Raw genomic sequence first — 16,323 nt, 5'->3', positions numbered from 1 at the left:
TTGATAGATAAGTTTCATTGTGGGGTGAGCAGGCAATGAGTTGGCTTTTTGTTGAGGGGATCCCAAGTATCAGTAGCTGTAAGTTTCTCTGGAGCTACTCAATCTCTCCAGAGAACATTCCAGTTTTCTGTGTTGTAGGTAAAATTGTGGCTTTCTTCCCAGCAGCTGGGAAGGAAAAGGGGAACTCAACGCTTCAGTGTAGCAACTGCAGTAGGCACAAAAAAATACACCCCCCACAAGACACATTCACTTTCTAGTCCCCAGAACCTGTCAATATTATATAGCAAGAGTGACTATTTCCTTGTATGGAAAGATGTAAGGAAATGAATGATCTAAAGAAGAGTTTATCCTGGATTATCTGGGTGGACCTAATGTAATTACACATATCCTTATAGGAGAGAGGCCATGTGAAGCTCGAGACTGAAATTGGAGTGATGGAGCCATAAGCTGCATCTAGAACCACCAGAAGCTGAAGAGGCAAGGAATACATTCTTCCCTAGAGACTTTGGAGGGTATGTGACAGCTGACACTTTGGTTTTGAACTTTTGTTCTCCAAGCTATGAGAGAATAAATCTCCGTTGTTTTAATTCCACCAAATTTATGGTAATTTGAGAGTGCAGTCCTGGGAAATGAATACAGTGACCTTCACTTAAACCCCTGTTTTCAGTCTGATTTCATGTCCTGTTCTCCTCTGGGTCCTCTGGCTCAATTTCTCTGGAGGAAGAACTTCGTATTTCCTCCTGGGAAGTTCCCTGAGGAAGTTACCTGGCTGCAGAAACATGGGAAAGGGGATCTTATGTAAACTATATAAACTGTCCTTTTTCTTTTTTTTTTTTTTAAAGATTTTATTTATTTATTTGACAGACCGAGATCACAAGCAGGCAGAGAGGCAGGCAGAGAGAGAGGAGGAAGCAGGCTCCCTGCTGAGCAGAGAGCCCGATGCGGGGCTCGATCCCAGGACCCTGAGATCATGACCTGAGCCGAAGGCAGCGGCTTAACCCACTGAGCCACCCAGGCACCCCTAAACTGTCCTTTTTCACTGCCGTGCGAGAGACTGGTGCCTCCAAGCTCTGAGGCTTCTGGAATGAGGGGTAGGGTGGGGTTGTAAATTGGTTGGCTTCTTATTGGTTTCATCCACTGTGGGTATTTAGGCTTCAACTTGCTCCAAATTGTGAGGTTGTCCCTCCTCTATTGGATTTCCTTCTTCCAAAATGTGTCATCTCCCATAGACAGTTGACTTTTTTCCTACTCTCTTTGTCCTTGTGGGTTTGTTTCTTTTTTATTCCTTTACTAGCATTTTTGAGGAGAGAGTATTCTATGTGCATGTTTAACTGTTTTTTTTTTTAACTTTTCAAACTGATTTTTTTTCTATTTCCGAATTTACAATTTTTTTTGGAGATTCATTTATTTCCCTTAGAGAGAAAGAGAGAGAGAGCATGAGCAGGAGGGGCAGAAGGAGAAGGAAAGAGATTCAAAAGCAGACCCCATGCTGAGCACCCTGAATCCAGTCCTAGGACCCCAAGATCATGAACAGAGCCAAAACCAAGAGTTGGACATTTAACCAACTGCACCACTCAGGCCCCCTCTATTTCTGAATTTTAAATGTTTATTTGATCATAATGGCTTCTGGGTTTTGCTTCATGCTTAAGAACACTTTTAAAGAATACTTTTATGGTTCAATAACTTGCCTTTCAATCACTGCTTGATGTGCAATTTCTTTGAGTTCATTTAATGACATAAGATCTAACTTTTCTTTTTCAATGGCAAATAGTTACCCTAATTCTACTCACTGAAAAATCTACTCTTTCCTCACTGACTTGAAATATCCTATTTATTATCATGTGCTAATTTTTAAAAAAGATTTTATTTATTTATTTGACAGACAGAGATCACAAGTAGGCAGAGAGGCAGGCAGAGAGAGAGAGGAGGAAACAGTCTCCCTGCCGAGCAGAGAGCCTGATGTGGGGCTCGATCCCAGGACCCTGGGATCATGACCTGAGCTGAAGGCTGCCTTAACCCACTGAGCCACCCAGGCGCCCCATATGTGCTAATTTTTTAAAAAAGGTTGTTTCTTTGATTAATGGGTAATATTATTTCTAACTTTGGAAGGGCCGTCTTATATTTATTCCCATATATACACTAGTAATTTTTTAAATTAATAAACTTTATTTTTTTAGAGCAATTTTAGGTTCACAGCAAGGCTGATTTGGTACAGAGAGTTCCTATATACCCCTTATCCCCACACATGCAAAACTTCCCTCACTATTGACATCCTAATCACAGTGATTACAATGTTGAACCTATATTGACACATTATTATCACTTGCAGTCCATAGTTTACATTAGGGTTCACTCTTTTTTTTTTTTTAAGATTTTATTTGTTTATTTGACAGAGAGAGATCACAGGTAGGCAGAGAGGCAGGCAGAGAGGGAGGGGGAAGCAGACTCCCCGCTGAGCAGAGAGCCCGATGGGGGGCTCAATCCCAGGACCCTGAGATCACGACCTGAGCCGAAGGCAGAGACTCAACACACTGAGCCATCCAGGCGCCCCTAGGGTTCACTCCTGCTGTTGAATGTGCTACGGGTTTTGACAAATGTATGATGACATGTATCTACCATTGTAGTACCATACAAAATAGTTTCACAGCCCTAAAAGTCATCTGTATTTTGCCTGTTTGTCCCTTCCTTCCCCCAACCCATGGCAACCTGTATCTATAGTTTTGCCTTTTCCAGAATGTAATATGTAACCTTTTCAGATTGGTTTATTTCAGTTAGTAATATGCTAACATGTAATAACATGGTTCCTCCATGTGTTTTCTTGGCTTGATAGCTCATTTTTTTCACCACTGAAAGATTTCATAGTCTGGATGTATTACAATTTATTTATCCATTCACTTACTGAAGGATGTTTTGATTGCTTCTAAGTTTTGGTAATTATGAGTAAAACTGCACATAAACATTCATGTGCAGGTTTTTGTGTGGACATAAGTTTGGCTTCATTTGGATAAACAGCAAGGCGTGTGATTACAGGATTGTATGGTAAGAGTATGTTTAGTTTTGTAAGAAACTGCCAATCTGTCTTCCAAAGTGACTGGACCATTTTGCATTCCTACCAGTGGATGAATGGGAGTTCCTGTTGCTCCATATATTTGTCAGCATTTGGTGTTGCCAGTATTTTGGATTTTGGCCATTCTAATTGGTATGTAGTATTAACTTGTAGATTTAATTTGTAATTCCCTAATGATATAGGATGTTGAACATCTTTTCATATGCTTTCTTGCTATCTGTATATCTTATTTGATGAGATGTCTAGGTCTTTCACCCATTTTTTTAAAAATCAGGTAGTTTGTTTTCTTATTATTGAGGTCTTTTAAAAAAAAAAAGATTTTATTTATTTATTTGAGGGGAGGTGGGGCAGAGGGAGAGGAGAGAGAGTCTTGAGCAGACTTGCCGCTGAATGCAGAGCTTGACTCAAGGACTTGATCCCATGACCCTGAGATCAGGACCTGAGCTGCAAACAAGAGTTGGAAGTTTAACTGACTGAACCATCCAGGCGCCCAATCTTATTACTGAATTTTAAGAGTTTGTGTGTGTGTGTGTGTGTGTGTGTGTGTGTGTGTGTATTTTGGATACTAGTCCTTTGTCAGATGTGTCTTTTGCAAATATTTTCTCTCACCCTGTGGTATGTCTTCTTTTTCTGTTGACATTGTCTTTCTCACAGGAGAAGTTTTTAATTTTACTGAAGTTCAGCTTATTAATTGTTTCTTTCATCGATCATGCCTTTGGCATTGTCCCTGAAAAGCTTTGTCATGCTCAAGGTCATCTATGTTTTCTCCCAGGAGTTTTATAGTTTTATGCTTAGATTTAGTTCTATGATCCATTTTGAGTCGATTAAGATCTGTGTCTAGATTCATTTCTTTTTCATGTGAATTTCCCCATGTCGAGACCCTTAATTTTATCACCTGTAAAGTCCTTTTTGCCATGTAAAGGAACATATTTAGAGGTTCTGGGGATTAGGACATGAACATATTTTGGGGCCATTATTGAGCATACACATTGGGTTACAAAGAGTCAAGAGTAAGGATGCCTCTGGTTTTGTGGGACCATCAAAGAGATAATACCATGAATCCAGGCATGTTCTTTCTCTCTCTCCTCTTATCTTGCCTCTGACCTTCTGTTTTGGGCTTTCCTAACAATAGGCTTCTTCTAGTTCTGTGTCCTCAGAGGGGGGAAATATAGCCATAACTCATTGCGTGAGCTTTACATGTTTCAGATCCAGTCACAAGAAGAGACTAACTTACTTCTTTGTCAGGCCCAGTTCCTAGGGGGTGAGGGGGAATAAATCTGCTTGACTCAGTTATCTATCTCTGGTTCAGTTAGCTGGTCTGTACGGCAGAGTTTTTACATAGCATAAATATGGCTGCTGGCAGTCACCCATTTAACCATGTGGAAGGGGGACAGAGAAAGGTGATCATTATGAGATGGGCAAATTTCCCAAAGAAGTAACCACTGCATTTATGTACATATACCTTTACCCTCTGACCATATGTTTTCATTATCTACCTGGGGAATATTGGTGGAAAAGTTTTAGAAGCACTGATAAATTCACTGATAAAAAGTGAAGCAAAGAATGACAGATTAACCCAAGCTTGGTTTAGCTTCTTATGCTCCTTCAACTCTCCAATCTTTTACTCACTTCTTTTTCACACTCTTTTGTCACTGGCCTTTCCCATTGACCTCATAGTAGAGGGCTAACATGCTTGCTTATCATTTCTTTCTCTTATCTTATTGACCACCATGGCTACTCTGGTCAGGGATCAGCCTTAATTTGTGGCCAGTGATCAACTAGATATTTCTCCATCTGTTCCAGCTCTCCAAACATCTCTCAAATCTTTCCTCCCAATGTGCTTCTATCCATCAATATCTGGCTTCCTTTTTGAAGGCAGGCAGTTAGGTATCATCTCAAGTTTTTACAACAGGGAAGCATCACTCCTATAACAATCCCCCCCTCCCCCAGCACACACACACACTCCTAGTGGACAGTGGGCAACAAGCAAGAAGACACATCCTTAAGAATAGTTTCTGGATAAAAAACCTGAGAATACATGGGGTGGCTGTGGTTCAGTCTGTTGGGCCTTCAACTCTTGAATTCAGCTCAGAGCATGATCTTTGGGTCATGGGATCTAACCCATGTTGGGCTCCATGCTCAGTGGGGAGTCCGCTTTTCTCCCTCTCCCTCTGTGTTCTCCTGTGCCCCTCCCCCTGTGCTCTTCTGTGTGCTCTCTCTCTAAATAAAAGTGCATAGATAAATCTTAAAAAAACAAAAAACTATATATAATGTTCTTTAGGATCAACAGTCTTCTTTCTCAATTATCTTTTTCTATTTCCCATTTCAAAAACTTCTTTCACAGCCTACGGATAATGCTTATTATGCCAAACCTGCTTGCAGCTTGAACTCAGACTGGAACTTTGCCCCTTTGATGCTTTATTATTATTTTTTTAAAGATTTATTTATTTACCTTAGAGAGAGCAAGCACAGGATCAGGGAGGGGCAGAAGCAGAGAGAGAGAGAGAGAGAGAGAGAGACTCTCAAGCCCATTCCGTGCTGATCAGGGAACTCAACATGGGGCTCGTTGCGGTACTCAATCTCATGACCCTGAGATCAGGACCAGAGCCAGAATCAAGAGTCAGACACTTAACTGACTGAGCCACCCAGGTGCCCCTTGCCCCTTTGATGCTTTATAATCCTTTAGCTTTTTCTAGGCACCTAGGTGGCTCAGTGGGTTAAGCCTCTGCCTTCGGCTCAGGTCATGACCTCAGAGTCCTGGGATCAAGCGCCGCATTGGGCTCTGTGCTTGGTGGGGAGCCTGCTTCCCTCTCTCTTTCTGCCTACTTGTGATCTGTCTGTCAAATAAATAAACAAAATCTTTAAAAAATAAAATCCTTATCTCTTTCTTGCTCACTATATGCAGGATACACTTGTTTACTATGTTGATCCTTCCCCCATTGTCAAATTAATGAATTCACTAAAAAACAAAAATATAACCACACTGGTCAACCCTCCACTATCCTTCTTAAGTAAGTTAGGAACAAAACAAGGGGCACAAAGGAGAACCTTCTCCCTATGTGCCTCCACGCTTAAGGGCTGCTTTCTTACCCCACTAGTCCTCTCTGCAGTTGCTGGCCTGGCAGAAGCAGAATTGGGTTATTTCTAGGTCTCCTTCCCCCATCCAGTTACTACCCTTTTCAAAAGGGGAAGTCAGTGCTGAACTATTTCCTTTGCCAACCTCCTACCAAAGCCTTTTGCCAATAAAAAAGGGATCCAAACATGAATTCTCCAGGCTCATGACAGTTCCCAAACATGAGGACAGATCTGTTTCTTGGGGTCACAATGTGAGGGCAGGAAGACAACGTACTTCCCCACATCCCACTGTCATTGGGAAAAACAATAAAGATAGTTTGGTTTTCATTAAGAAAAAGGCAGTCATTTCCAGAAGGAGCAAAAATCCTTTGTGTTACCATCATTTCCCTATCATCCTAGATGCTGCAAGAACATTTAAGTTTTTTCCCCTTTCATTAATTATTTTTTAAAAGATTTTATTTATTTGAGAGAGGGAAAGAGAGCACAAGCAGGAGGGAGAGGCAGAGGGAAAAGGAGACTCCCCCTCTGAACAGGGAACCTGACTAGGGGCCTGATCCCAGGACCCGGGATCATGACCTGAGCCAAAGACAGCCACTCAACCAACTGAGCCACCAGGCACCCCTTCTCCTTTAATCACTTTTTAAAAAATATTTTATTTATTTGAAAGAGAGAGAGTGTGAACATGGGGGCAGGAGCAGAGGGAGAGGGACAAGGAGACTCCACACTGAGCATGGAACCTGAGGCAGGGTCTTGATCCCAAGACCCCAGTATCATAACCCGAGTCTAAATCAAGAGTTAGGCACCCAACCTACTGAGCCACCCAGGTGCCCCCACTTGAGCTTCTTATTCCTCTACTCCCTCCTTACTCCAGAGGCTAGAATTGATCCCTTCAAACATGCCTTTGGCACTGTACTGGGTAATGGGATAACCAGCAGAAGCCTCCAGCAATCTCTAGAAGAGTCCTGCGGGATGATACTTTCTCCTGCACACTGGAAACAAGGAGCAGATCTTGGTCTTCCTCACACTTCGACAGGAACTGGAGAATGGAGAACGTAAGGATTTGGTCTGATATCCTCTCAGCTGAGCCAGTTCGGGCCAGTGCCTGAGTATGTGTGTGTTTGAGGAGCTGTAGGTGGGTGGAAATGTTTGTGATGGGGAAGTGCTTGTAGGGGGCCTCAGGAAGTCTGGAGCATCCTGGGAACAGAATGTACTAGTGCAGCCCCTGAGCCATCCCCAAACCCCTCCCACTTCTCTCGTCACTAACCGGTTCCAGCTGTGCGCAACCCAGGCCATCGTTTCCTATCTGGCTTCTAGGAACTCATGATTAATTAAAGGAGTGTGTGTTGGGGGGAGGGTCCTCTTAAAAACAGAGGTTTCCAGGGTAACAGCTTGGAAAACTCAATCTCATTCAGCCAGGGAAAGTTCCCTCTCTCCTGATTCCCTCAGGGCTCAGAGGAAACAGGCCAGAAGCTAAGACCGCATTTCTCTAAATCAGGAGCAGGGTCTGGGCTGGTGAGTTATAACTTGTGTTTTTCTCACCTCCAGTTTCCAGTTTCAGGTCCCAGACTTGCTCTTTACACCAGGATGTCCAGCCCCTAGGGGCCACCCCATTCGGGTAAGGGTGGCTGTCAGAGAGGGCTGGTGGTGGTTTTAGAGACCCACTTTTCTTGGACTAAGAGACTCCTGACAAACCTTTGCCATACAACCCATAGCCCCATTACCCCCCTCCACCCCCATCACTAGAAAATACTCTAAGAATATAACCTACTTCCTCCTGTTATGGTTTAAAATATTTTAACTAAAAATATTTCCATACACAACCCTACAACCACATTCTGTGGATAGAGAGGGAAACTAGTTTGCAGGAAGGGAGCAAGCAAGCCAAAGAATGCAGGAGTTCTTTCCCTCGGAATCAAGTTCTCTTTTTGGGGCAGGCAGAGCACATGTCCTAACCCTTTGCACACATCCCCATATCTCCCGCAGCGAGAGATGACAAATTCAGAGGGAAAAAGAGCTGGGTCAGCCTGGCTCAAGGGGTGGGGGGTTGGTGGATAGGGGTGGCCATGATGTCACTATGGGACCAGTTAGTCATCTGTCCTTCCGCATGTGCCCCCCTGCAGCTCCTGGCTCTAGGGGGTTTTGTCTGGGTGCCTGCGGAAACTCTTGGGAGGCTGCAAAGATCATCACAGGTTGAGACTGAGGCTCAACTGCTTCCTAGCTGTGTGACCTGAAGCAACCTATCAGAAACTCAGTTTCTTTTTCCATAAGAAGGTATTAATACCATCCCTGTTGTTGAGGGTAAATGAGGTAAACTATTTCGCAGCTTTTACTATTTTACTCTATTCTCTCCTGGCTCCTTAGTATCTAGATGTGGTTCCATGCCAGAGTGAGTGCCCACCTTTTGTAATCATCTCTCACTAATATATTGTCACAGGTTTTGAAGTGTCCTCCCTGCTCTCTTTTTTTTGTTTTTTTTTTTTTTTTACCCCTCACATGAGGTGCCTAAAGGGAAGGAGATCAGCTATCACATTCATCTTACTTCTTTCTCTCACATTCTCCCTGTCTGTATCCTCCTCTCTCCCCCAGTCTCAACTCCTGTCCCTCCTCCATCATCACCATCATCATCACTATTATTATTGTTGTTATTATTATTTTACTATTTCTTATTGCTTTCTCTTCCATTCCAGCCCCAGTCCCTAGGGGCTGAGTCTGGACAGGCTAGAGCTAGAGCTGAACTCAAAGCCACAGAGTTGCAAGAAAATGGGTCAAATTGTTACTAGTGATTCTCTTCTGGGTAACATTTAGTGGTGGTTTTCATGTTTTTCCTTGTTTATTTTGGTATTTTCCAAATTTACTACAATGAGCAAAGAACAACTTTTATTCAGGAAAAAGAGAAAAATTTACTTATTTATTTATTTTTAAAGATATTATTTATTTATGTATTTGACAGAGAACAAAAGAGCACAAGCAGGAAGAGCACAAGCTCCCCTAAGTGAGAGCCCGACGATGTGGAACTCCATCCCAGGACCCTGGAATCATGACCTGAGACCAAGACAGACGCTTAACTGACGGAGCCAGCCAGGCACCCAAGAGGAAACTTTAATCAGAAAAAAATTATAATTTTCAACTGGACCATGTCCTGTTCTCAAAAAAGGAGGGAGTGAGGGGTGGAGGGTGGAAAGAGGGGGAGAAGAACAAGGTTGCGAAAGAACCCTGCAGTGGGCTGAGTGAGAGGAGAGCTGGTTCCTAAACCCCGTCATTTCCTGGGGACATCAGCCTTGATGATGGCCTCAGTCATGGCCTTTGTCACTTATCGGTCAGAAGGTCTCTGTCCTTCCTTGCCTGTCAATGGCCATTTGGGACCTAGTCACCTGATTATTACCCAGTTGAGGGCTGGGTGGGTCAAGGGCTCAGCATCATCGAGGGCAACAATATGAGTCAGGAGTATCCCCCACCATGACCCAGGAGTGTGAAGGGTTCCCCTGTGAAGCCTGCCAGTTTTATAGCATAGCATATGCAAAGGGGCTTGGCATTGGGGTCCTACTGAGAACGTGAGTTCAGTAACCCTTTCTCCCAGTCCTATCCTTACTTCTTTGTGCATTTGAAGGATATGCAAATGTGTGACGCATAAATGAGAGTGGACCCTTAGTGGCTCCTAAACATTTGAAGAACAAAACTGAGAGTCATCAGTGTGGTGGCTGGAAAGAGTATGGGTTATGATAGGTTATGGAGTCAGCAGAGCGATTTGAATCTAGCCAGATCAATTGGGAGCTTCATGTGCTCAGTCAAGTTCCCTCTCTGGGACTCCATTTCCTCTTATAAAAAATGGCCAAAAAACCAAAACCAAAACCAAAAAACAAGAGGCAAAACAAAAACCAAACAAATGGATGCCTGAGTGGCTTGGTCGGTGAATCTGCTCCCTTTGGTTCAGGTCATAATCCCAGGGTCCTGAAACCCGAGCACCTAAGCTGCTCCCTTCCCCTTTGGTTTTTGTTTTGTTTTGTTTTTCCCTATTGTTGTACAGACAGGGACCCATGAAGATTGAAGATGAGGAGTTTGCTGTCCCCAGGTTCCTGGGGCACAAGAATGTCCAACTCCAGGGGATAGTCATGGTCCCTACCCTGGTCTCTGCTGGGATTCTGCTTCTCCTCCTGCCAGGATGCTCACCCCCAGGACAGTGTGAAAAGTCTTCCCATCTCCAGGGTAGGACTCTGTGGGAATGGACTCCGCTGGGGGCTCTTCTTGACAGAAGCTCTGTGGCAGGGCAGGGGTTAATGGTGAATTGCAACATATCTCTGGGCTGAGTCACCTCCCACTGCCACTCCCCCCAATTTCCCTCCTCTGAAGTTTTATAAAGAGGGCCAGAGACTGGAGAGTGGAAAGAACTGGAGGCAGGAGGTCCCCTGACCCAATCTTCTCCCCCAGGTTCCCAGAGATCTCAGGGCAGAAGGCCCAGACAGCCTCTGGAGTTGTTGCCTGGTTCGACCATGGACTGGCAGTGGCTGTGGCTGGGTTTATTACTCCCTATGACAGTCTCAGGCCGGGCCCTGGGGCCTGCAGGGAAAGAGACAGCAGTGGTGAGTCCTCCAGGGAAGGAGGGACCCAGGCCCAGGAAGGGATTGGGGTATTATGCCACAGTCCCACCCAAGCCTCCCTCCTGACCTTCAACCTGCCTTTCTCTTCCTTCTTCTGCTCCATGATCTACTCCTACCCATCTCACACTTCTTGCCTTTGTTCCACCTGAGCCCCTTCCCTGAGATGCCCTTCCTTTAGTCCTTCCATGTCTGCCCCCTCCTATCCTCATGGGTCTGTTAGGCCACTGAGAAGTTTTACCCTGAGACTCATTCCCCTTTTATTCTGCTTACCGTGACCCCCATCATAGGATTACCTGTTGCAGTATGGGTACCTGCAGAAGCCTCTAGAAGGACCTGATGACTTCAGGCCAGAAGATATTATAGAGGCTCTGAGGTGAGAGGTCATAAGGCACATGCCTTATTAAGGGTCAAGGTTGCAAGGTTATCTTTCCATCTGCTTTTTCCATCCCTTCCTCTCACCAGGCCCACTTTTGCCTGACCCCAATCCATGCTGGGGAGCTAGGGAATGGGTTGCTATCACTCTTAGGGGGGTGGGGCATAGAATGAGATGGGGATTCAAAGATGAGGAGCAGTCATTGAATCTTCCTAGACCCTGAGCATCCCTTTGGAGGCTCCATTCCACATTGTATCCAATACACTATTAGCGACATCCCACATGAAGCATAATTTACAGATAAAACTATGAATCGAGTTGATTTGGAGTTGAGTTGTTGGGATGATGTTGCTTTTTGTGGACATTTAATTCAGGATTTATTTCTATTTTGAAGTTGTCTTTTCCTATTTTGGATCTAATGGGTAGTTTTTCTTTCTGCTCTCAGCTGTGTTCACAGTTCCTTGAAAAGCCGCAGTGCCTGCAGGGCCTGAGCTTCGAAATTGCCCCAGAGCAGGCTGGGCTGGGAGGGGAGTCCAGCCATCAGGAGAAGGCTGAGGGAGGACAGGCTCTCAGGTTGGACCAGTGGTGGGAGAGTCTCCAGAGCAGGGGGTGGGGCACTTCCCCAGAGCAGAAGAAGTTTAGAAATTGCAATAGGGGAAGAAGGCTACACCTGAGGGAAACCTTACACAGATAAGAGACTGAAGATGGGGAGGTGAAGCTGGAGTATTGCTATCTCTGCAGAACAGAAGAGAAAGTCCTAATTATGAAGACTGGATACGGGAGTGACCCCATCAGTTTCAGAGATCCTGTGCCATTCTCACCTACCACTGTGGGCAGAAGGGGCCAAGGAGCTATCCCCAGTTTCCAGTCATTCCACACTCCCCTGCCCTGCTGGGCCCATCCCTCTCCCTCTTTTCAGAGCTTTTCAGGAAGCATCTGAGCTGCCAGTCTCAGGTCAGCTGGATGATGCCACAAGGGCCCGCATGGGGCAGCCCCGTTGTGGCCTGGAGGACCCCTTCAACCAGAAGACCCTTAAATACCTCCTTCTGGGTGAGGACTGAGACTGGGAAAGGGAGGGAAAGGAGGCTGTGGCATAGCTCTGGAGTACAGGTGGCATTGGGACAGGCTGGTCCAGCTCAGTGTTGAATGGATGATCACCTGGTGATTAACTGATCATTGCCTGCCTGGAGACATAACTTTTTTGAGCGAATGCCTAGACTCAGGGGAGCTCTTTGGGGTTGGCAGAGGATCTCTGTTTCTAACCTATTTTCTGTCCAATAATCAGGCCGCTGGAGAAAGAAGCACCTGACCTTCCGCATCTTGAACCTGCCTTCCACCCTCCCGCCCCACACAGCCCGGGCTGCCCTGCTTCAAGCCTTCCAGTACTGGAGCAATGTGGCCCCCCTGACCTTCCGGGAGGTGCAGGCTGGCTTCGCTGACATCCGCCTCTCCTTCCATGGCCGTCAGACACCATACTGCTCCAATTCCTTTGATGGGCGTGGTAGGCACCAGCTCTTGGTTCCCACCTTACAGACATTTGAGATGATCTCTGTCCCCTTGAGCCAGTGACTCTGCAACCTTAATGTTCAGGCTGCTCCCTATGCCCAACTGCACCCCACACTCTCTAACCACCTTCTAATATTCTCTTAGAAAGCATCTGGTCACCTCCCTGGGGTCTTATCAAGCTTCCTCTTTGAAGCTTATGCTTTAGTCCTTGGTTTAAGTTCCCCTGCTCAAGACACCCCTCAGAGAGGACTGGGCCAGAGAGAAGAGAGTGGTTGAGAAGTATAGAGACAGAGGGATGGGCAACGCAGAGAGAACTCGGTGATGACAAGGTGAGGTGAAAATTGAGAGAGAGGCATCTGAGAGACTGAATACAGTTGGAAATTTAAGGGAATGGAGAAATTGGGGTTTATAACATGCAGGGGATACTTTAGCCTAGAAGACTCTGACCTCCTTCCTGTCCACCTTTGTCTTTGTCCAGGGAGGGTCCTGGCCCATGCTGACATCCCAGAGCTGGGCAGTGTGCACTTTGATGAAGATGAACTCTGGACTGAGAGGACTTACCAGGGGGTGAATCTGCGCATCATTGCAGCCCACGAACTGGGCCATGCCTTGGGGCTTGGGCACTCTCGATATACCCAGGCCCTCATGGCCCCTGTCTATGCTGGCTACCGGCCCCACTTCAAGCTTCATGCAGATGATGTGGCAGGGATTCAGGCTCTCTACGGTTAGTTTTTTCCCTCAAGTTATGGCTAATCATGACCCCTAGTGATCCTAAGGTCAGTGTGACCAGCATCTCTTCAGGCTGAAGAGACTGGTCTAACCTCCATGGTGGGAAATGACTTGGCTTCTTTCTCTTCCTCCTGCCCAGTTATTTAGGCTTCTTCATTTTCAGGAGTTGTTTTTCTGACACTTCCATGTCTGACCTTCCTTTCAGGCCTCTCTCTCCTCTTACCCATTCTTGGGGATGAAGAAGAATCAGTGTTCCAGCAAACTTCCTTCCTCCTTTCTGGTGCCTCTCAAAACTAAAATGTGTCTCCTGTCGATATCAATATGATCTTGCCTCCCACCAAGAGAAATTCTCTAGGATTCCCTTTTCCACTTTCTATGGGGACTCTGAGGCAAACTTATAGAAGAGTGGGGAGGCCAGGTGCTGTGAGTTCTCTCCTTGAGCAGCATTATGTGGCCTTGCAGGGAAGAAGAACCCAGAGATAGAAGATGAGGAAGAAGAGATGGAGTTCCCCACTATACCACATGTACCCACAGAACCCAGTCCCATGCCAGACCCCTGCAGTGGTGAACTGGATGCCATGATGTTGGGTGAGGCCCTTCCCCTCCAGGCTATAGGCAGGCAGTGGCAGCAGCCCACTGATCTTGAGACCTGGACAGATGGGAATGACGTGGGACCTCAGCATGAGCAGAAGAGGTTAGATACCAGACAGGGGTGAGTGGCCATGGAAGAAGGCACGTGGCATGGAGAGGAAGGCTTCAGAGCCAAATTAAAGGTGGGCTAGGTGGGCATTTACCTCAGTGTCTTCCCTATAAGGGCCAGCAAAACATATCTGGTAATATAGCAAGGTGAAGAAAACTCTATTTCCTAGAATGTCTATTAGAGAAGGTATCATACCTGCATGGAAGGACAACTTGGAAGCTACTTGGAATAGGAGGTGAGGTCCCCAAGGGTGAGCTATCTGCAGGGTTTTTGTTTTATTGAGTGAATCAGAGCTGAATTGGTCTGAATAACAAAGAGGCTGAACATGGAGTCTTCCTTCTCTACCTTAATCCTCTCTTTAAATTAAAGTTGAAGTTTTGAGGCCCAGCCTGTGGGAGGAGAGCAAATTATCAGCCTGCCTGCAGTGCCCGTAAGTCTTTATTTGACCCAAGTCTTTTTGACTTGTCCGCACTTTACCCTCAGGGCCCCGCGGGAAGACTTATGCCTTCAAGGGGAACTACGTGTGGACGGTGACCGATTCAGGGCTGGGTCCCTTGTTCCAAGTGTCTGCCCTTTGGGAGGGGCTCCCAGGAAACCTAGATGCTGCTGTCTACTCTCCTCGAACACAATGGATTCACTTCTTTAAGGGTAAAAGAGAATGGTTTACAGTGTGTTACCTGAGGAGGGCCTACGATTAAAGAAGCCATAAAAGGGAGGGAGAGATGAGAAGTTTCTGGAAGGGCAGAATGGGAGAACCAAAAGCTATCACCTGGAGACAGACATAACCTGATTTTTTCTTACCGGCTCTCAGGAGACAAGGTGTGGCGCTATATTAATTTCAAGATGTCTCCTGGCTTCCCCAAGAAGCTGAACAGGGTAGAACCCAATCTGGATGCAGCTCTCTATTGGCCTTTCAACCAAAAGGTGTTCCTCTTTAAGGTACAAAATTCAAAGCAAGGGCAAATCCCTTCTTAGGAGAGGTGGGCTGCCTCACACTGAGAAGCGGACTTGCCCTTGAAAGGAGATCATTTGCAGCTGGGGGTAGATCTGGGGATCCTTAAGCTCTCTCCTTATCCTCTTCTTCTCCCTACCCACCCTACTCCTAGGGCTCCGGGTATTGGCAGTGGGACGAGCTGGCCCGAACTGACTTCAGCCACTACCCTAAACCAATCAAAGGCTTGTTTACGGGAGCACCAAACCAGCCCTCTGCTGCTATGAGCTGGCGGGATGGCCAGGTCTATTTCTTCAAGGGTAAACAATACTGGCGCCTCAACAGGCAGCTACGAGGAGAGAAAGGCTATCCCAGAGATACTGCCCGCCACTGGATGCACTGTCATCCCCAGACCTCAGTCCCCACTCTGTCAGGTGGAGATGCCACTTCTTTATCCTCAGGCACTGACCACTCTGCCATAGGAACCACCTTGGGTTCCACTTCCTCAGCCATAGGTACCACCTTGAACACTGACCACCCTGCCATAGGAACCACCTTGGGTTCCACTTCCTCAGCCATAGGTACCACCTTGAACACTGACCACCCACCCAGAGACCCTATCTTGGACATTAGCCCCTCAGCCACAGGCTCCCCCACCCTTCCATTCCCTGGTAATGTCACCAGCCCTGCCCGGAGGCCTGAGAGGAGTCCAATGTCAGCTCCCTAGGCTGCGGGGCTGCAGCAGGGGGATGAACAATAAACTTCAGGGCTTGAAAGGTCCCAGCTCCAGCCACCACTCCTCTGTGCTCTTGACCTCCTGGGCAGTGACTCCCTAACTCTGGGTCAGCTCCCAACTCTATACATTCCTTCGCTCATCCTACATAGCTCCTTCCAACTGTGTTATCTACTGTCTGGAAGACAGCAGTAGAAGGAAGGCATCCCTCAGGACCTTGGCTGACAGGTGGCAACAGCTGGGAAGCTAAATGCCTGGGTCCCATTCTTCCCAGACAAAGTGCAAGAAAATGGCATGGCCAGTAAAATGAGCAAGGGCTTTGGAACCCTTTAAGAATCACATTTACTTGCTTATGACTTTGGGCAAGTTAATTAACCTCATTGAGCCTCAGATTCCCCATCTGCTCAATGAGGTTAATACTGGTCCTGCAGGGTGTTTGCATTAAATGAAATACTTTTTGTGAAGTGCAGGGTACAATGTCTGGCACATTTGTGCTTAATAAAGGCTAACTCCATGTTTGTTAAAGAGGACTGAACAGCTCTTCCTCTGGCTATGTGTGTGTGTAGCTGTGAGTCCAGTAGTCCAGTCTGGTGAGGATAGCCGTATCAGATCTC

General features: G+C 46.2%; 1 protein-coding gene across 3 annotated transcripts; it reads left to right on the top strand.

The window, feature by feature from the left end:
* The first annotated feature begins 10,548 nt into the window (after window positions 1-10,548).
* Window positions 10,549-16,249, top strand: MMP19 (matrix metallopeptidase 19). 3 transcript variants are annotated; one of them, XM_032874393.1, is made up of 10 exons: window positions 10,549-10,719; window positions 11,025-11,110; window positions 12,030-12,160; window positions 12,396-12,611; window positions 13,095-13,340; window positions 13,808-13,933; window positions 14,529-14,693; window positions 14,857-14,984; window positions 15,152-15,470; window positions 15,537-16,249. In XM_032874393.1, the coding sequence occupies exons 1-10, from the start codon at window positions 10,630-10,632 to the stop codon at window positions 15,701-15,703; spliced, it is 1,674 nt and encodes a 557-aa protein (XP_032730284.1). In that variant the 5' UTR covers window positions 10,549-10,629; the 3' UTR covers window positions 15,704-16,249. The 3 variants fall into 3 exon arrangements, with proteins under 3 accessions (XP_032730284.1, XP_032730283.1, XP_032730282.1); XM_032874392.1 differs by having other exon boundaries at window positions 15,152-15,491; window positions 15,558-16,249; XM_032874391.1 differs by having other exon boundaries at window positions 15,152-16,249.
* Window positions 16,250-16,323: the final 74 nt, after the last annotated feature.

This window comes from Lontra canadensis, unplaced genomic scaffold (genome assembly GCF_010015895.1).
Source record: "Lontra canadensis isolate GAN:19392208 unplaced genomic scaffold, GSC_riverotter_1.0 scaffold53, whole genome shotgun sequence".
In the NCBI taxonomy this organism is placed as follows: Eukaryota; Metazoa; Chordata; class Mammalia; order Carnivora; family Mustelidae; genus Lontra; species Lontra canadensis.
The sequence above is the reverse complement of the archived record's forward strand: the minus strand, read 5'-3'. Positions and strand labels throughout refer to the sequence as shown.